Source organism: Xylocopa sonorina, chromosome 2, assembly GCF_050948175.1.
Source record: "Xylocopa sonorina isolate GNS202 chromosome 2, iyXylSono1_principal, whole genome shotgun sequence".
NCBI classification, from domain to species: domain Eukaryota; kingdom Metazoa; phylum Arthropoda; class Insecta; order Hymenoptera; family Apidae; genus Xylocopa; species Xylocopa sonorina.
The window spans coordinates 8,808,902-8,829,764 of NC_135194.1; the positions used below are offsets into that span (position 1 = coordinate 8,808,902).

Here is a 20,863-nt window from a genome sequence, read left to right on the forward strand (position 1 = left end):
AACAGCAATTAAGACGGCGTTCTGGTAATGATTCAAGGAAGACCTATTTTCCTCTTCACGATCGCGTCAACAATATAAACTTAATTTAACCAACCAACGTAACTTCCTCGCGAAAGAAACGCAAGTGTCAATTCCAGGAGGAGAACAAGTTTCAGTGTATCCTCCGTGTCACCTCGACGTTAAATTCACACGTTACGCGCGATGCAGGTACTTCGCGAGTCGATCATTCCTTTTTCATGAAGTCGCTAAGTATGTGCTCTATGTGCACGACGGGTAACGGTGGGTGCACACCAGGGTGGGACTTCCGGTGGCAGATCAGGCCAGGCTTTTGCGTGAACGTCTTGCCGCAAATATCACAGATATACGGTCGCTTTCCCGTGTGGATGAGCAAGTGCTGCCTGTAGGCTGTGCGACGCGCGAAAGCCTTGCCGCAGATGTGACAGTCGTATGGTCTGTCCCCGGTGTGCGTCATCATATGCTGTTTTAGACGATGATTCTCGGTGAACGATTTCCCGCACTCCTCGCAGACGAAGCTCTCGCGCCTCTCGTGCTGCAGCAGTATGTGCTGGTCGAGGTTCTCCTGTGTGACCATGCGACGCTTGCAGATCTCGCACTCGTACTTTGGCTTGAAATGCGCCCACTTCTGGTGCACGTACAGGGAGTTGCTGTTCGAGCAGGTTTTCCCGCAGACATCGCAGACGATCGGCCCTTCCTTGTGCTTGAACCGCACGTGCAGCCTCATGTCGCCTTTCACCTTGAACTTCTTCCCGCAGTACTCGCAGTCGTACTTGTACTCGGACGCGTGTTTTCGTTCCAGGTGCTCCTTCAGTCTGCGTCGATTTTGGCACTTGAACTCGCAGACGTCGCACGAGTACTCCTCCGGCTCGGTCGTGTACCTGTAACTGCTCCTCCGTCTGCCTATACGCTTCGTCGAGTGCTTTCTGCTGATGTGCGAGTGCAGGGTGGACTTGTTGGTGCTCTCGTAGTTGCAAAAGTTGCATGCGTACGTCAGGCTCTCGGCGTCCTTCACCTCCTGTTCTTCCGTTTTGTGCTCCAACGCCACGTGCATCTTGAACGCGACCAAGCTGCGACATATCTTGAAGCACACCTTACACTTGTAACGCTGGGCCTGCTCGTGAACCGCGTTCCTGTGACGCTTCAGCATTTGCATCACTGGGAAGCATATGTTGCATTCCTCGCAGGCGTACACTTTACCGTCGTCGCAGTCCTCGTTTATCAACGGGATATCGTCCACGTCCTTCTTCTTTATCTTGATCGAGCACAAACTGTTCTCAGCCGTTTCGTCCTCGGCTGGGATCATGTAGATCTCTTCCATCTCCTCGTTGTTCTTCGAAACCTCGTCCGCTGTCTTCGTGGCAGGCTTCTCGCGTTCCGAGAGCCTCGACGTTTGGTTCGCCGGAAGGAAGGCATAGTAGAGGCAACCCTCGACGTCCACCACTTGCCACGGTTGCATCGGGATCGATTCCTTGCCGTATATAAAACGTCCGTCCCCGTTTAGAATCCTGAAAAGCACAGAACAGTCAGTTAGGTACCTCACAAACGGCCACCGTCGATTATTTTATCAGCAATTCGCAATCGTACTGTGCCATTCTATATTTTTCTTTTACTCTTTCCTTATTTTTCTCTCTCTTTTCTTTTTCTTGTACATGTATTATAAATGCAATTTTTATGTCCGACAATTTTTATCGTTACAATCACGTGCGTGTTATATACTTGTCCACGATGTATCTGACGTAAACTTTCTATTCCGGAGGAAGAAATTATCAGCAGGGTATTGACTGAACGAAAATCGAGGGATTCCACTTGGTTTTTGAACGCTGTAATGAAGACGACGTCGAGAGTGCTCGTCGTTGAATAGAACACCTCGTAAGCTTCAGTTCAAAGTTGGATGTATTACATAAAAAAAGATCTTGTGATAAGTGTTTTACAGATATGCAAGTATGTACAGACGAGTGTTGCGGAACAGAATAAAGCTAGTCAAGAATGAACCGAACGTCGACGAATACGGAGCAAGCTTGTCTTTACAAATAATTCAATGCGACGATTGTAAAATCCGAACAGAGATTCGGACGAGCGCTTGCACAATTCCAAAATACAGTACTATGTAATTCCCTCTGTAGACACTTGAAATTTCCATGAACGTGTAGCCTGTGTATGCGTCGCGTGTCGTAACAGCTGCTAACAAACTACTAGAAACAATACGGTCGACGAACTGTCGCATTAACGTAATACCTTAAAAGTAGCTTAGTTCCTTAAAATAGTACAAATCAGGAAGCGTTAATTACATAAAACTGTTCGTTACACATTTGTCCTCGGTTCCAATTTCGCGATTAAACACGGTTATTCGTCTCATCGTCTACGCGATTAAAAATTTCAATTATTCATAACGTCGGTCAGTATATGGTCGATCAACACTCTTGGAAGCGGTGGGTGCGATCCAGGATGGGACTTCCTGTGACTGATCAATCCAGGCTTCTGCGTGAACGCCTTCCCGCAAATGTCGCAAACGTACGGCCTGATCCCGGTGTGAATCAGCAAGTGTTGCTTCAAAGCGGTTCTACGCGCGAACGATTTGCTGCATATGGTGCAGGTGTACGGTTTGTCGCCAGTGTGGATCCTCATGTGGACCTTCAGTCTACTGTTCCTGGAGAACGTTTTGCCGCATTCCTCGCAGACGACGCTCTCCCTCTTCTCGTGCTGTCGGATCATGTGCTCGTTCAGGTTCTCCTGCGTGACCATCCGTCTCTTGCACACCTGACACTCGTACTTCGCCTTGTAATGCGCGAACTTCTGGTGCACGTACAGAGAGTTGCTGTTCAGGCAGGTTTTCCCGCAAACGTCGCAGATAACTGGTTGTTCCTTGTGGCTGAAGCGTATATGATTGGTCAGGTCGCCTTTCACCTTGAACTTCTTGCTGCAGGTCTCGCAGGAGAACTTGAAGTCGTCCGAGTGTTTCCTGGCCATGTGCACTTTCAGCTCGTACTTGTTCTTGTTCTTGTAGTCGCACTGGTTACAGTAGAACAATGGCGGCTGACCATCGGGTGTGCTGTATTTCGGTTCTTTGTGCTTCCTTTGAATGTGCGAGTACAAGGACGACTTCTTTCTGGCCTTGAACGCGCATTCGCTGCACGAATACACTTCGAGCTCTTCGGGCTTGTGCTGGCGTTTATGCGAGTAGAGAGTGCTCTTTTTTGAACATTTAAAATCGCACTGATTGCATTGTTCCTCGATAGGCTTCCTGGCTTGTTTCTTGCCAGCGCGGGTGGTCATCGACGGCTCGCTCGTGCATTCGGATGTCGCGCACGAATCGACGGAAGTTGTTTTACTCTGATCCTGCGGGTAGGTTTCCTTTGGCCCTTCTGGTTTTGAAGGTTCCTCGTCGGTGCTCTTAGCTACTTTACACGTCTTTTTCGTCGCGCAAGTCCTCTTCGACGTTTGATGATTCTGCGCTACATGAGAGACGAGCGCGCAGCTTCTTTTACAGAGGAAACTGCAATCGTTGCACCGGAAATTCTGCGTCTTCTTGTCTCTGTGCGCCTCCATGTGTTTGTTCAGATTCGACTGACTGTCCGACGTTTGATTGCAAATTATGCAGGAAATTAGCTTCGAGTCTTCTTTGATCGACTTATGTTTCTTCTTGATGTGAACGGTCAGCGTGGACTTTCTGTTGCAGCCGAAGTCACAGGACGTACAGTTGTACTTCCGTTTCTCTGGCGGTTTCTGTGATCGTCTTCGACTTCGCGAAGCCAATTTCGATCGATGCCTGGCGTTCAATCGTTTCCTACGTAGACGCGATCTGAGATCGTGAGATATCTTGTGCCTCTTCAGCATGCCTTCCGTGGGGAACTTGACGCCGCATTTCTTGCAAATGCAAAACCCAATGGATACCTCGCACAAGTGCACCAGGGTGCCGTAACTATTGTCAGTGGCCTCTGGCTCCTCTTTCTCCACTTTCACGGTTATCGCGGAGGTTTTCGCGTCCTCCTCGGATTTCTTGGCAACATCCGACGCCGGTACCAGAGAATAGTGCAATTTACCATTAGAATCGACGTACTGCCAAAGATGCATGGGCACGGAATCTTTCCCAACGACGAATCGACCGGCAGCGTCCGCGGTGACGATCTTCTTTCTGCACCCTCCTCGCCTAAAACACAATGGAAACGGGATTATTAATTTCGAGACACTTCACTCCCCGTATCGGTACACAGACGTTACTTACTGCTGATCTAAGACGTCTTTATAGATTTCTATGCGATTCTTTCTAAATAGAAGTCTATGATACGTGAAGTTTGCGAGGCACGGGTTAAAAGTGACATTTTTATTCTGTAGTATACCTTTTCTTTTTTCGGATTACATCGCCTTTATTGTCGTACCGTCGTACTCCATTTCGTTCGAGTTGTGATTAAAATGGATCAACCGCACAAAATTAAAAAATGGAACAGCATATATGCGACAAATGAGTAGAGAGATAATCAAATGATCGCATTTACTGTACGAAGCATACTGATTATAAACGAATATTTTATAATTTACAACAATATTATAACGATGAAATTTATTTAATATTTCTGAAAATACTGATTTTCTATGTTTCGTTAACTTCACTCTGCACATACAGGCTGTTTCACAGTCTCCTGCGTACTTAACACTAGTTCCACGCACGCACATTGATGTCGTAAAATAGTACTATATTCTGAAACTTTATCACACGCTCTTTTTATACAATCATATTATACACATCGATCTCAGTTCGGTTTGCACAGCTGGTCCACTAAACAAATCAGAATGGCACAGAAATAGTTTCGAATAGCAAACGCTACCAGAAAGTACGGAAACGAAGACTCTGGAATTCAGAGACGATTCTTCTTCTTCTTACCAAGTAGTATCGGTGGCGAGGATAAATAGGTGTCTGGGTGCTTCTTTCGATGCTCTATCATGTAGTATCTCCTCTTGAAAGACCGTCCGCAAAGGTCGCAAACATATGATCTTTCCGCGGAATTCGTTAACAAGTGCGTTTTCCTTATGCGAGACTTTTGAAAGAAGAGGCGAACACTTTCCCGCACTCCTTACTCTCGTACGTTTTACCGTGCTGTTGCATGTTGTTCTCCAAATGTCCCTGAGTCAATAGCCTTTCTTTACAGACGCTACATTGGCACCTATACTCGTTCAAATGGCTCACTTTTCTATGCTTGCACAACGAGTAATCACTCGTGTAGAACTTTCCGCAAATGTCGAATATCCGCTGGGAGTTGCTGTGAACTCCAGTGTGGAACTTTACGTCCCACTCCATTTTGAAGCGTTTCTTCGCAGGCGAATTTATAGTCGTCTATGTCTATCTTTTGATATGATGGGACTTGAAGTTGTGCCTCGTTCTCGCACGATAGTCGCATTTGCTGCAACAATGCAGCGGACTCGAATCAATGTCCTGGTGGACCAGCTTGTGAATCTTCATTTCGGATTCGAACTTGAACGTTTCATCGTAGCTCGAGTATTTGAAAGATCGATGAGAGCTGTGCTTGCTGAAAATGTGGCGAAGAATTCTGCTCTTCTGTTCGAAGGTTGTCTGACAAATGTTGCAGACGTAGGTGCCATCGAGGAGCTCTTTGTATGGATCTTCTTGTTTCGCGCAGTCTTTTTCTTCGCTTTGCAATTTACCTTTTTTCTTTCTTAAAGGAAGAGATTTGCTTGGAGACTTTTTTCATCGTTAATTTCTTCCTGCTTGAGATTTGTACGATTTGCAGAAATACTTTTCCTTTTAGCGTGATAAGAAGAGATATTCAAGCATAACGATCGGAACGCGATTCTTTTTCGAAGAGCACTTGAAGGTTTCCTTTGGCTACCAGCTATGGCTTTGTTCCTCGGGGTTAAATGCTGCGTTGAGTTCCTAAAACATGAATGAAACAAGTCAGTAAAAGGTATTTATTCTACAGTTTTGAATAAACTTCTGGTACTCTGAACCAATGGAAGATAAAACGTGTATTAATAAAGACAAAGTAATGATTCATGCACAGACTTTCGATTGCATATACTCTATACAGTATGTGTGCGATCCAGAGTTTTACAGCTGGTCCTTCATATGTAAAAATAATCTGGAATATTTATTTCGACAAGTGCAATTGTCTGTTTTTATAAACCATTTAATATCACATCAGAGAAATGAAAATAAATTTTTGTTGCAATTTATCTAAAGTGCTCGCCTTATATTATATATCATCTAATTGCAGCAGTTCGTGTAATTAAACATTTGTTATTTTTAAGTATTTAATTGGAAAATTTGTTATTAAAAGTTTCGAAAAATATTTTTGACATACTTAAAACGATTCCTCTGAAATTATCAGAGATGAAACATAATAAGAGGTGAAGTCTTCTCTTTCTTCGTTACGTTAGCAGTTTTGTTTCTTCTTCTCGTTCTGTGAAAAGAAAAAATGTATCTATCTATAAATATAAGAAATAAAATATTTATCCTTTATATACACATTTAGTTTGAAATATCTTTCGAACATTATCCACATTTAATTATAAGATATTGGTTTAGATGTACATATAACATTTGCAATGTATGTAGCTTTAATGCGTAAGAAATTATTTGATATTGTACTTACTTTAGGTGCACCCAACATCACTTTCAATTCAAGTTCCTTGTTGATTTTTGAAAAACACTGATGGCACAGAATTACCGAAAATATAACACGACGCGTAAATTTGCACTTCAGGCCAAACATTCACCATATTTTCAATTCTTATTTCTCATTTATTTTGTACTTACAATAAATTTTCGCCAACACTTATAACTATTACAAATGCTTCGCATTCAACTTAAAAGCACATCGATATTCATTTCCGTCGTTAAAAATAAACAATATTTGTTTAACAGAATTTAAAAGTATCTTCGTTTCATTAAAATCGATACTTCATTTTTAATGTTAAATTAACATTCGTTTATACTCCCACTGAAACGACACTATTCGTATCTTCTTTCGCATATGCGTTCCAGCTGATTGATATTCACAATTACAAATAACATTTTTATCATTAGTTGCTTTCAGCAACGATAATCTCTGGTCACGGACTCAACGGTATTTGGTACATTACTAAAATAGAAAATAAAATGTAAAGGAACAAAAGAAGAAAATATTGCAGATGAACCGAATGAAAACTGAACCGCGTAGCACTAGTTCAGTCTTTGTGCGACTCCTTGTGCTTAAGAAACGAGGCTTTGTATTTGAATACGACGCCGCAAATGTCACATTTGTAGCTGAGCAAGTGCCGTTGCAGATGCTTGTGCAGCAACCTCCAACTACTGAACCGCCACTTGCACTGGGGGCAGTTGAACCGTTTCACGTCGCCCTTTTTTTTCTTCGTGGACGTAGCCCTCAGCACGATCTTCCCGTGAGGGGTGGTCGTGTACTCCGCCACGTTCAGATCGCTCCTGATTCGCTCGTAACGCACGCAACAAGCGGTCCTGCGGTTCTTGCCCATGGTGCGATGCACTCGTAGGAAGAATTCGTTCTGGTACACTTTCCCGCAGACCTCGCAGCGGCAAGGCGCCACCACGTGCTTCATTTGGTGTCGCGTGTAATCTGAGCTCAACTTGAACATCTTCGGGCAGTGAGGACACTTGTAATTGAAATACTTGGAGTGTATCCTGATTTGATGACGCTTCAGGCTGTGGCTCCTCTTGGACATGAAACCGCAGTCGGAACACTGGAACATCTTCCCGCTGTCCTCGTGCAGCACCATGTGAAGTCGCAGCGTCCTCTTCGTCTTCAACAGCTGATGGCACACCACGCACTCGAAGTTCAACGCGCTGTTATGGGTCGCCATATGTCTCCGCAAAGAATATTTCTTGCTGAAGGTTTTCGGGCAATGGTCGCACGTGAATATCTTCTCGTCGTCCTGCATCTTTACGTCGTCCAAGTTGGACTTCACTATCATACTCTCTGGCTTGGAGCATTGCTCGAACAGGCGTGACAATTGTAAGGGCAGCTGGATAGGCAGTCCTGGAGTATATTGAGGTTTCACTAGATGAGGTTTTTGGTTCAGTTCGGATTCCTCGAGCAGCTGCTCGGTTGTATCTTCGAGTATATCTTGTACTTCCGTTTTGATGTTAATCTCCGACATGATAGACTCTCCTTCGTGCTGTTTCGGTGGTATGCTGTGATCGACGGGCAGGAGGAAATACTTGTCAACATTTTGCACAACGAGGTACGTTTGCTCGAGCGGGTCGCGCGGTGTTGACCTAAAAACGAAAAAAAGAATGAAAAGCGTTAATTGATGACGTGGAGCTCGCGGTTTATTTATTAATATCACGTTGAAATGATACAGAGTATCGATATCTGGTATCAGAGAAATTAATTATCGACTTATGCTTCCTTCAAAGGCTGTCTTACATAGCTGGAGAAAAGTGCGTTAGATGTGGTTCGTGTGTTACTGGAAACAAATTCAGAATTAAAACAACCTATTGTTACAGATAAAGATGTTCCATTGTTTTTTCTTTCTTCTTTTTAGCGTGTCTCCTAAGTAATTGTGTTTCCTTACATTTCTCTAGCACGGTTATATTGAAATTTACGTACGATACATGAAACCAAGTGCAAAACGTGGACACCTATCAGTGCAAAAAAACGGTTGCTCTGTACGGATACATAATTTCTGTTCGCCTACGCTAAAAAGAAGAATCTTTAAATTAGCAGCATGTTAAAAGATATTCAAGGAAGAGGGTTGTTCTTGATTGAAAAATTATTCTTCTGTACAAGATACCATCGATAATACAATCCGCAAGAACTAAGATACATTATATAATCTTTTATATATGTATACATATATTTCTTTCTTCAAATTTACAAGCGATATAAATTTCATCCGTAAGAATATCAATATCTATATTACAGGTTTCACGTTACATTTATATTGATATACATATATAAAAACCGTCTCGTCGTAATTGATTTACAAAGCCATGATTCTAGTTAAGTTTCAATTTGTTTCTGCTCGTCGTCTTTATACAGCGCTTCCATCGTCGGTCTCTAGCCTTCGTGATCACATATTCAAATGTAAACGTATTAACATTTCGTGCTAGAAAAGAATAGTTTTATTCCCTATATTACATTATTCCTATACTATACAATACATTAGCCTGTTAAACGAATCGAAGGCAACGAACATCAAACATCGTAACGATTATCTTTTTTCTTATCAAAACGAATTAAAAATTGCATAAAAAAGTAGCTACCTATATTTCTTTGAAAAAAAAAAGTTTCACCATCCTCAAATTCTCCAACTTGCTTCCGAAAATTTAAACATTGCACTTGCAAGTTCCACAGTTTCAACAAAACTATTTTGCCTAATATAATACGAGGAGGTTCGATATGAGAAGCGAAGAAAGAAAATGAGAATATACTTCTTTTCGTGGCAATGTACCATAGATAAAATGGTACACGTTCTCAGCATCACGACACGATAAACCTCTTCACTAAAATAAAATACCAATAAATAAAGTGGTAATTTCACTGATTATTGGAACAAAAGGTGTGCAGTTTGAACAGTTCAGATCAATTGGGGGATACAATCAGGATACATTGGTGTTAGCACGGTTAACAACAATTTGGTTAGAGATAAATTTACTTTAAACAATTTAGATTCAACTTGCAAACTGTTTTATGCACACATATGCGTCGCATCTAGTCGAACTAATTTTTCTCAGAGGTAAACGAAAGAAAAAGAAAAGATGAAGGCTTACGTATCTGGTGGTCTGATGAACACAGTGCAGCCGTACGATTCTTACAACTTTTCCCCAAAGAATTCGATGATTTAATGGAACACTTAATTAACTCACAGAGTGCTTCGATGCGAAATGATATATCACCGTAAACAGTTTCAAATCGAACGAACGATCCTTCGAGAAGTCGATGCCCTCGGCTAATATACTCTCCACTTTCTAACGTAACATAAACAAATGTACAAAAAATAGTTCTCGCCATGCCGCGTCGTTCATTCGTCGCGTGCGTTACTTGCTGCTTTTGTTCACGATTATTTTGTCCTGCACACCGTACAGCAGATTGGTGATCTTAATTGGCGGCGGCGGCGGATGGATGCCAGGGTGTTTCCTGCGGTGCAGCATCATGGGCGACCTTTGCGTGAAACTCTGCCCGCAAATGTCGCAGACGTACGGCCGTTCTCCGACGTGGGTCAGCAGATGAATCTTCTGGGAGCTGAGACAGCCGAACGTTTTCCCGCAAATGGCGCACAGGTAAGACTTCTCCCCGGAGTGGGTCCTGAGATGCTTCGTGAGGCCGTATTTGGTTTTGAACTCCATACCGCACTGCTCGCACACGTACTTAATCTTGTGCAGCTCCATGTGCGTCTCCAGATTCTTCTGCGTCTTGAACTTCTTCTTGCACGTCTGACACTGAAACTTCTTCACTTTCGTCTTGTGCTTGTAGTGCTTGTGGAAGTAGAGGGAGCTTTTACTAGGGTAGCGGGACCCGCAGATGTCGCAGACGCACGACTCCGTGTCGTGGTCCTTCACGTGGGTCGTGTAGTCCGACTGCACCTTGAACTTCTTCCCGCATTGCTCGCATTTGTAATTGTAGTCCTCCGTGTGCTTTCTGATGTAGTGGATCTTCAGGTAAGGCTTGGTGCGTGCTTTGAAGTCGCAGAGGCTGCACGCGTGCAGGTTCACCGGCTCGTCGTGCACCTCCATGTGCCTGCCCAAGTGGGCGGTGGTTTTGAACCCTTTCCCGCATATCGTGCACTTGTGGGGCCTCGAGTTGCTGTGCTTGTACATGTGTCTGGTGTGCTTGCTCTTGCGATCGAACGACGCGTAACAGATCTCGCAAGTGTGCAGCTTCTTCTTCGGTGGCTCCTCTTTGTCGAACGCGTCCTCCTCCTTCTCCAGCTCTTGGCTCTTTCGGAAGTCCAACGGCGTGTCGTCGAGATCGTCGAACGGGTCGCTGCTGCTCGCTAACTCGTTCTCCTTCGTCTTCTCCTCCGGTTCGTTCGGCTTCGTCGACTGATCGGCATCCTTTGGCGACTGTGCGCCCGTTTCTTCGTTGGGCGGCGGTTCCTTCATCATGAACACGCTCAGCGAGGTGGGTATCCGAAAGTAATTATCTTCTAGTTTCACTATCAGAAAAGTCGGAGCGAGTGGGTCTAGCGCATTGTACCTAAAAAACCACAAAGCTAGTCAGTCGATTACAGTCTTGGGTTCAGGTGGGAGGATATAGTGTGATTTCTTTTTCTTTTTTTTTTTTCTTTCTGGCTAAATCGCGTTTGATAGGCATGCACTGATGTGTGTGTCTAAAAACGGCGGACCTTTTAAGAAACTCGCTATTCGGGGAATTTCTTAAAAATTTATTCGCACTTCCTTTCCAAAGTCCCGACTCGCTCGAATATATACGATTAGATATCGCAGTGTACTTATCGAGTATGACCACTGTGTTAGGGAACTTACGTATGTTTACGCTGTAGAGAAAAGAATATTAAATTATTTTTGCAATAATGATTGGCAACACAGTGGAAATAAAATGATAATGTAATCGTGCATCACAGTATGATTGTAATATAAAATTGGAGGATCCTTTTCGAAAGAAAATATATAGAACGCTTGTTTTATGAATTTAACGCAGTTTCGTAGATATGGAATCACAGGTTTTTCTTCATAAATCTATCGTGTTTCCTTTGTATATCCTCGAAAAAATATTTTAAAGTAACACGACTCTTGTATGTTAGTTATTTGTAACTCAGACTCGTAACCTCCAGTTTTTCAAATTTTTATCCATTAACTATCACAAATAATATAAAAATTGTAAATCGAAGTAGGATGATTGGCTCGTTAGTACATTTCATACATAGTTCAAAATTACTATGGCTTTATTGTTAAAGCTGGTAATCTATGTATATATAATACAAATATACAAAAATGCTAGTCTCTACAGATAAAAAAAGTCCGCTCATTTATTACAAACATTCGTATGTACACCACTCGACACAATATCGTCTATTGCAATTGAAAAACAATTTCGTTAATTCTATAGCAAAGAACCAGTTTATAATTTCCAAATAAATATCTTGTTCGTAGAACCAATTGATACCTCAACAACTTTGCACATGTCCTCCAAAGTCATTGCTTAAAAATTATCTATTAGACGTTACAGAGTGAATTCAGACTTACAAAACACCGAAACCGTCGTAGAAACCTTCGTTGTTTCGATCAAGATGATGAAAAATGCAATTCTCATTAATGTGATGAAAAATGTCGAATTCGAAACGCGAACCTCCCACAAGCTTGATCACTTACGATCAAATACCTCAACCGTGATTCAAGTACAACGCGTTCGAACGAGCAACACGATCCCAGATCGATCATAATCTCGCGTTCAACACGTAACTCTTGTCGATCTGATCGCTCTGCAGTTTCTGCAAGTAACTCCTGGCCAGCTCGGCGATTTGCGGATGAGTCGAGCGCAACGGTGGCAGTGGTCCAGGGTGATGCCTCCTGTGTCTCAGAAGGCTGGAACGTTGCGTGAAATCCTCTTCGCAGACGTCGCATTTGTACGGCCTGATCCCAGCGTGCGTCAGAACGTGTTGGTAGAAGTTGCTGCTGGAAGGGAACTCCTTCTGGCATAGGATGCAAGTGGAGATCTTCGCCTGACCGTGCTTGAACCTCTTGTGACTCATCAGTTCGCGCGTCCCCCGGTACTCCTTGCCGCACTCCTCGCATTTGAAGCCTTTCTCGTGGAGCCTCAAGTGGTTGTCCAGTCTGCTTCTGTGATGGAACTTCTTGCGACACAGATGACAAGTGTGCTCGTATTTCACTTCCTTGTTCCGTTTCTGATGCCTCCACTCGTGGCCCTTCACGTCCTTCACCTCCTTCCCACAGAATCGACAGACTTGTAACTCCGAGACGTGCGTCCTCTTCATGTGATGCGTCAGGTCGATCTTCAGCTTGTAGCTACGGCCGCAGTGCTCGCAGACGTACTTCGACTCGTAGTCGCTGTGGGTGCGCAAATTGTGCCTCTTCAGACTGTCCTCGCTTTTGTATTTCACGTGGCAGATCTCGCACTCGAAGAAGTAGTCGGGTCGATGGATCAGCTTGTGTTCTTCCAGGGCTCGAGCTGTGTGGCAGGCCCTTTTGCACATGTCGCATTTGTACGGCTTCCGGTGCACGTAAGTTACGTGATTTTCCACCTTCCTCGCGTTGTCGAAACGCTTCTCGCAGAATGGACAAGTGTTTCTGATCTTCTCCAGAACTTGGTCCACTTCAACGTCATCTTTCTTCGGGGTGGCTGGTTCGGATTCCTTTTTGAATAAGGTAGTTGGCGTTTTTACTTTTGATTTGTTCGTTTGTCGTCTGGTACTTGGCAGAGTTTCAGAATCGTTGTCGAGATCGATGGAATCGCGTTCTGGGGATTCTTCAGTGGGATCTTCGGTTGGTGTTTGTTTCGATCTTTTCTTGAGCGTTTCGTTGTTCTCCAGCTTCCGTGAATCGACGACTGTTAAATGGTAAGGCGAATTTCGGTCTGGGTTTCGTTGCTGTCGTGCGACAGGTTCTTCTCTGAAACAAGGATAGTACGTGTCAATGCATGAGAAGTGTGCAGGGTTTATTGCAACGTTATCGTAATGTAATTTTACTTCTAGAATTTGAAATCACTATCTACTTAAGAAATAGAAATTTCAAGGAAAAGAAATTCCTCGATAGTCGTACAAAAATTGTATTTTACAGATGAAGACGACACTTGCTTCTTTTTTAAGATAACGTATGTAAAAGTACAATTTACTGTAACTAACATCTGAGATATATTAAAAATGTAACTTACTTTTCCGTCGTTTATCGCACACTTTAGCGTAAAAACATTTTCATGCTTAAATGCTTACATTTTCACGTGAGTCGTAAGAAACCATCAGACATTCGTATCACTTTTATATTTCGAAACACAACAAATTTGATCGTACATTAATATAAAAGAAAATCTGTACCAATGATCATTTGTTATTAAAACTCTTTACTGAAAATAGTTGTACTCTAGGATATTACGATGCCACGAAGCAACTTTGCGTACATATGATTTTTCACAGGTTTTATTATAAAAACAGTCCCTGCCTGTGTCATAATATATATCAGAAGAAAATGAGTGATTTGACAGAAAAAAAGAAACATAAAAGTGTAACATATTTTAGATATAAGAAATAAAATATATTTGTTATAACTGCAATATTACGGAACAACTATCTCTTCCCCATAAAGTATATATTATACTTTCCAACTCTTAAATACTTTGCATAACAATAACGTTGAACGCATTCTTGTTTCAAATTACCGCAACAATTATTGCATATGTTAAGACAAGCCAACAATGATATAGTAAAATAATAAAGTAAATTTTTTCAATATATTGTATAACTTAAATATACGTGTAACTGAGAACATGATCTTATACTTCCTTTGAAATGCCACTAATAAAGAAGCATGTCGATATCTTTAGAAAACTCTCTCAGCATGTAACATAAATCTCTTTCTCAACTGTTAATCGTGATATAACTCTTCGTAACAACGCTTCGTATGTAAAATTCACGAAAGCTTTTCCAAAATCTGCTTAGCAATGTTCGCGATGGGTGTGCTCTCAGTGTAAGGCGGAAGAGGTCCTGGATGAGTCTTGCGATGTCTCAGAACGCTCGATCTTTGAGTGAAGTCTTCCCCGCAGACGTCACACTTGTACGGCCTGATCCCAGCGTGGGTGAGCACGTGCTGATAGAAACTGGTCCTGCTGAACGACTTCTGGCAAATGCTACACCTCGCTGTAGGTTTGTGCTTGCGTTCCTTGTGGTACGAGAGCGATGTCTGCGATTTACAGGTTTCCCCGCAGAGATTACACTTGAAACCGTCCTTGTGCAGTAGCAGGTGATTGTCCAAGTTGTTGCGAGTCGAGAACCTCTTCGAGCAAAGGTGACAACGATAGCGTAGAGTGGCCGCCTTCTTGGCTGCCCTCTCGTGCACCCATTCGTGGTGACCTATGTCCTTCACGATCTTCCCACAGGACTTGCAGATGTGGCTCGAACTTGGATGAATCCTCTCGATGTGCTTGCTCAGGTCGAACTTCAGCTTGTAACGTTTCCCGCAATAGTCGCACATGTACTTCGGCTCCACGTTGCTGTGCACGCGAATCTGGTGATTCTTCAAGCCAGCCTCCCGTTTGTATCTCAAATGACAGATGGGGCATTCCAAGTAGTAATCGTCTTCGTGAGATCTCTGATGCGTCAGAAGACTCTGCCTCGTTGAGTATCGTTTATTGCACTTGTCGCAGCTCAAAGTCTTCTTGTGTATCGAGCGCAAGTGTCTTCCCATTAATCTCCGGGTTTTGAACACCTTCTGGCAAACTGGGCAAACGCTTCTCACGTATTGCGGTGGTGGGTTTCCCCATTGAATTTCCGTTTCTTTCTCCTGTTCCATTTCTAGTTCCGTCGTCTCCGTTCCCTTCTCCTCTGTGTCGATCTTTGGCTTATTTTCCATCTGTACCCCCTGATTTTTGTTCCACACTGATCCATCCAACTGCGAACTCGCAACCGATGCGGCACGACCGATCTCCGTGGTACCATCTCCCGTTTGAATGCTTGCCAGCTGCTTCATTTGACTCCCGGTTAATATTATGAACAGTTGCGTGTCTTCTTTCTTCTTCTCGTGTGACTGTTTCTGTACGCGAGTGTGCGACACTATACGCTTGTCACCTGTCTGAGTTGTTGCGCTATTATTCCACACCACAGTGTTCTCCAGTCTTGCCAACGGGCTCGCCTCCAAGTGCACAGGCAACCCCACTTTTTTCACGTCGTACGTTAAGTTGCCGTCGTTCCCAGCGATTGGTGTTAAAATATTCTTCGCAGTGTATTGCACGGAATCGTCGACCGTCTCCATCGGTATCAACGTGTCCTTAATCTCGTTACTCAACGGATCTCTAACCGGGATCAACAACTGTGTCACCGAATCTATGCCTGGATCCTCCTTGATCTTACAAGGTGAATTGCAAGCCGAGTTACCAACGTTGCCTAACAGTAAACCACTGTTAATATTGTTTAATGGTAAACCATCGTTAATACTGCTTAACGACAAACCACCGTTAACATTGTTTACTGGTAGACCGGTACTGACGTTGCTCAACGGTAAGACACCGTTCACATTGCTCGCTGGTAAACCGCTGTTAATATAGCTCAATGTTAAGCTATTGTTAACGTTGGTTATTTGAAAGCTACTATTGACCATCGTCTGGTTACGAATCAAGCCGACGTTCGTCCCGATTAATCCTGACGGGACGCTGGTCAACCTGTTCGCGTTCTTTATCAACACCACCTCTTTGTTACACATGCCAATCGGGTTATGCGGTTTTGGGCGTATCTTAATGTTCCCATCCGGTCCTGCGGCTGGAATAATTTTAAAATTGTGCGGCACTTGATTAGTCTGTTTCGAGTCGGTTGCAGCGAGTCTGCGACACACTTTAACGACTGGCTGCTTCGAGTCCTGTGGCTTGGACACTTCCGTGGTCGTCGACATCCTGAAACACCGATTCGTTTAGTCAGTCGTAAGAAAGAATCAGCTGGGGATCGGATGAACAAAAATCAGATGGGAATTGAACGGATCTGTTTGCGAGGCAATTAAGCCTGAAAACAGTCGATATCTTATTCGTTCGTGTGTTTTTGTAGATTTCGTTAAGTTAGCAGTTCTTCGAACGACGCGATAGACGCAGGGGCGAGGGTACAAGTGGGTGAATAATAATCGCACGCTGAGTGTATAACAATGATTAAAAAGGATTTAATTGGAGGAACAAACGATCCGGTACAAATATTAAATGCGTCGAATGATAAAGTGGTATCGTGAAATTAATATGGACTCGTAATGGATATGTTACTTACACGTCGATAACAAACATGATCGTGACTGTTAGAAAACATTTAACATCAGTGGAACTCGTTTACATTAATTCTTACAATCGACACGAAACTCACTGATGAGATCTGCAACACTTGCTTCCTACCGTTCCGTAAGAGCTGTACAGTCGTTATTTATTTCGTACCATCGGATTGTCTATTATATGATACAGTGATTATAGTATATCGGTACATCCAACTATTTACACAAGCTCTACGTAAAAGTTATTACGCGAGTATCATGGCTGATGGCTTACTTAAAATTTGATACTTGGTCTGGTAAAATTCACAGACTGTACGTTGCCTAATCGCGAAATAGTTGATATACCATTAGGACACATTAATGCAATAATACTGCAGATTTTTGAGCGGACAAATACACTTGTGAGCATGCAAATTTTCCTCGAAATCATCAAGGTTTGAGGTGCTGAAGTCAACTTTAATTCCGTGTAAAGATACGATACTTTGTAAATAAAATCGGCGAAGACATGTGAAAGTAAAATGTGAAAGAAAATGTATTTCGAAGCGCGACACAGTCGGATGAAGTAAAACGTGACCAAGTCTGCATGAATAGAATTCAATAGAATTCAATTAATCTACAATCCAAAATAAGAGGAAAATGAGAAATAAATGAGTTTGACATTGTATATCGAGAAGACAATTTTGAAATCCATCAGGCACGTGTGCATCAATGATAGGAGTTCATTTCGAGACTAGACTTTTGTTACACTAGTAACCAGATCTTACCAGTAAACCCACTGAACAATTTCAGAATCATTCAAAAAAACCCAAACATAATTTTATTTTTTATTTTCGAGCTACGTATCGTTTCTCGAATTGTCCAGCATTTAACTTTCTACCAACAATTGCCAAACATATCGTACAATCCCACCTTTTATGCCACGTATCTCTCCCACCATTTCTCGCAGTTCGCAACGACAACCATAAAAAATATCAACCCTTCAACTAGCATAAATCCTTGACTCTTCTAATGCTCGTTACTTCCTACTCTGCTGAGCACCAAAGGTGGCGGTGGTGGGTGATCACCAGGATGCTTGCGGCGATGCGTCATCATGCTGCTCCTCTGAGTGAACCTCGAACCACAGAGATCGCAAACGTACGGCCTTTCCCCTGTGTGGGTCAGCTTGTGCACCCTGAGGGAGGTGGATCTGGCGAACGCCTTCAGGCACACCTTGCATTGGTACGGTTTCTCGCCCGTGTGCTTGCGAAGGTGCAACTTCAGCGAATTGTTCGACGTTAAATTCTTACCACATTGGGGACAAAGGTAGGTCTGAGAGTGGAGAGCGGTGTGGTTGCGAAGGTTGTACTCAGAGGCGAAGGTTTTATCGCAAACGTCGCACTTGTGCCGTTTCGCCTCGGCTTGACTGTGCATGTGCTGATAAAAGTCGCTTCTGGACTCGAACTTCTTCTCGCAGAGAGTCCTCAGCAAGTCGGACCCGTCCTTGGGATTCTTGTGCTTCATCAGCAGGTGGTTCTCCAAACTGTTCCACGCTTTGAACCTTCTGCGACAGAAGTTGCAACGATACTGGGGGCTGACCTTCTTCTGATTCGTCTGCTCGTGTTTCAATTCGTGCTGCACGATGTCCTTCACGGTTATCCCGCAAAATCTGCAGATATACGTGTTGTTCATGTGAGACCTCTCGATGTGGTTGCTCAGATCTTTCTTCAGTTTGAACCGTTTGCCGCAGTAGTCGCACGTGAACTTTGGGTCTATGTTGCTATGCTCGCGAGCCTGGTGGTTCTTCAAGCCTATCGTGGTCTTGTACTGCAACTGGCATATCGAACATTGGTAGAACGAGACCACTTCGTGCGTCCTTTGATGTTCCTCCAACGCGAAGTCGGAGAAGTAACCCTTTCGACACTTGTCGCATTTGTACGGTTTCTTGTGAGTCCTAATAGCATGGTTTTGCATTTCTTCCTCGTCTTTGAAACACTTCTGACAAATCGGACAAACGTTTCGCAGAGTGTCCAATATCTGATCCATTTCTCCTTTTGGCGCATCTGTTACTGGCGCGCTCGTTGCTGCCTCTCGTTCCAGTATCGTCTGTTCACTCTGTACATTCCTCTCCCGTTGCTCGAACTCACTTCTTCCTTGCAGCTTCGCGTTCCCCTCGGTTACCACTCCCCTCTTCTCTTCATTCTCTTTCTCCTCTTCCGTTTTACAATTCCGCGAAGAAGGCAACAAAGGCACCTGTTTCTCCGGGGTCTTCGTTCCCGCCAGTTTAGTCCGAGCTTTATTACTCTGGGACCACCTCGACACCGATTCGTTTATAGGCACTACCACATTTTTTATTTCGTAAGACACTAATCCATCGACGCCCTCGACTGGTACCAACACACTTTTGATCACGTTCAAACCAGACGCGTCCCTCGCTTCGACCGGTACCAGCATATTCCTCATCTCCATCGACAGAGGGTCTCTAACGGGCACCAACATCGTCTTCGTCGCGTCCACTCTCGCTAACGAGAAATCATCGATGGTTTCGCTCTCGTCGACTTGCAGTTTCCCCTCGCTATCGTCGTCCTCGCAGTCCAACTCGACCTTCCACGGCGTCGAGTCGTGCACGATCGGAGCGGAAGCTGGAACAGTAACTTGGAACGGCACCCGATCATTTCTACCCTGGCCCAGAGACGTTCCCGTGGCCGGCGAACTCCTGAAACAGCCATTCGTTTAGTCAGTCGTAAGAAGGCGATCGAACAAGCTAGGTTTACACAATACAAAAGGGGAGACGGAGGAAATCGGTAGGATCCTGTGGTACGAGGACAGCTCCCGTCGTATTACACGGGGTTTCTCGTTCGAGAGTGTTTCTGCTGACGCGCGTTAGGGGAGGGTAGGGTGTGCGATGTAGATATGAAAGACAATGAATATACCACACAGTGAGAACGATCGAGCTCTTTCTGAAAAGGATTTAATTAAAGGAACAAAGTATTCAGTACAAGCAATGAATGCGTCGCACATTGCACTGAAACGATCCGATCTCCGGGTTAATTGTGAATTTACAGTCAGTGTCTACTTACATCAGTAAAATTGTCACAGCTTCTAGAACAACCGACGTTTATGGAACTCGCTTCAGCATTCTCTCACTCTCTCATTCCGTTTCTTATAATCGACACGTGAAATTCGTAAGGCTCGAATCATACTTAACGATCTACACCGCCGTCTATTTGCACTTGCACCCTCCGTATCCTTCTGCCGCCTTACTGCGCTCGACAGTAATCCTTTGCTTAAGTACATCTCATGTTATGTACACGTTCAAGTCTTATTAAAATGTTTCCTTCCTCCCACTCTTTTTTTTCTCTTTTTTTAACCTCTAACGAAGCAGTTTTTCTTGTTAATTTTCTACAACCACCTGTTCACGACGCTACAGAGTTCGTAAAAACATCAGTGTATACTGTGCACCCTGTCGGTACGACGCTCTCTAAACTTGAGGACTTAACAATAAACGATAACGTTAAAAGCTTAACGGATATCTGCAAAACGCACGGCATACAATCTGTCTCCGCAAAACTCCGGGTTTATAATACGTAAAGCAGCGTTTATTCAAGTATAAAAATATCATTATCGTTATAAATAATCTTCCACCCTTCCTCAAGCGGATAAAAGATAATCGTTCGTGCTATGATGCGAAACGATCGAACTGTTCCGTGGAAACGCGGGCAAACTTACGGTCGGAAATGCAAACGAAAGAAGAAAAGAAATCTTAGAAGCGTAATGCAGTCGGGCGAAGCGTAACGTAACGATTTGGGCACGTGAAAAGCGGGGTTCTATTAAGTCGTTCGTGTTTCCTCGTGGCTCCACTTCCAAACTCTGCCGGAACCATCCACGTTCTCATTTTTCTTCGTTCCTTAACTTCCTCCAAAATATCTTGTGCCCCTAAAAGACGCACACGAGATCTTCGTCCACTTTTCT

General features: G+C 43.6%; 2 protein-coding genes and 1 pseudogene across 10 annotated transcripts in view; all 3 read right to left on the reverse strand.

Annotated features, from left to right (window-relative positions):
* Positions 1–20,863, reverse strand: part of LOC143433193 (uncharacterized) — a 76,672-nt gene that overhangs the window by 32,051 nt on the left and 23,758 nt on the right. The window contains exons 5-6 of one of the 9 annotated variants that reach the window (XR_013103101.1): positions 17,825–19,607; positions 16,420–16,559 (exon numbers count right to left, since the gene is read on the reverse strand). The exons of 4 other annotated variants lie outside the window; for them this stretch is intronic. Coding sequence is in view for 4 of the 5 variants with exons in the window: in XM_076910397.1 (XP_076766512.1) it covers positions 14,588–16,559 (1,972 nt within the window). In the remaining variant the exon portion in view is untranslated. Of the gene's footprint in view, positions 1–207; positions 1,524–1,893; positions 4,166–9,740; positions 11,184–14,344; positions 16,560–17,824; positions 19,608–20,863 lie in introns of those variants that run through there. 4 more of the 9 variants (XM_076910405.1, XM_076910398.1, XM_076910406.1 and 1 more) reach the window with 4 other exon arrangements.
* Positions 4,872–6,641, reverse strand: LOC143433129 (zinc finger and BTB domain-containing protein 41-like; annotated as a pseudogene).
* Positions 7,133–8,979, reverse strand: LOC143433130 (uncharacterized). The gene is made up of 2 exons (XM_076910275.1): positions 8,972–8,979; positions 7,133–8,260 (listed from the first exon to the last, which is right to left on the reverse strand). Exons 1-2 carry the CDS (start codon positions 8,977–8,979, stop codon positions 7,198–7,200), a joined length of 1,071 nt encoding a protein of 356 aa, XP_076766390.1. The 3' UTR covers positions 7,133–7,197.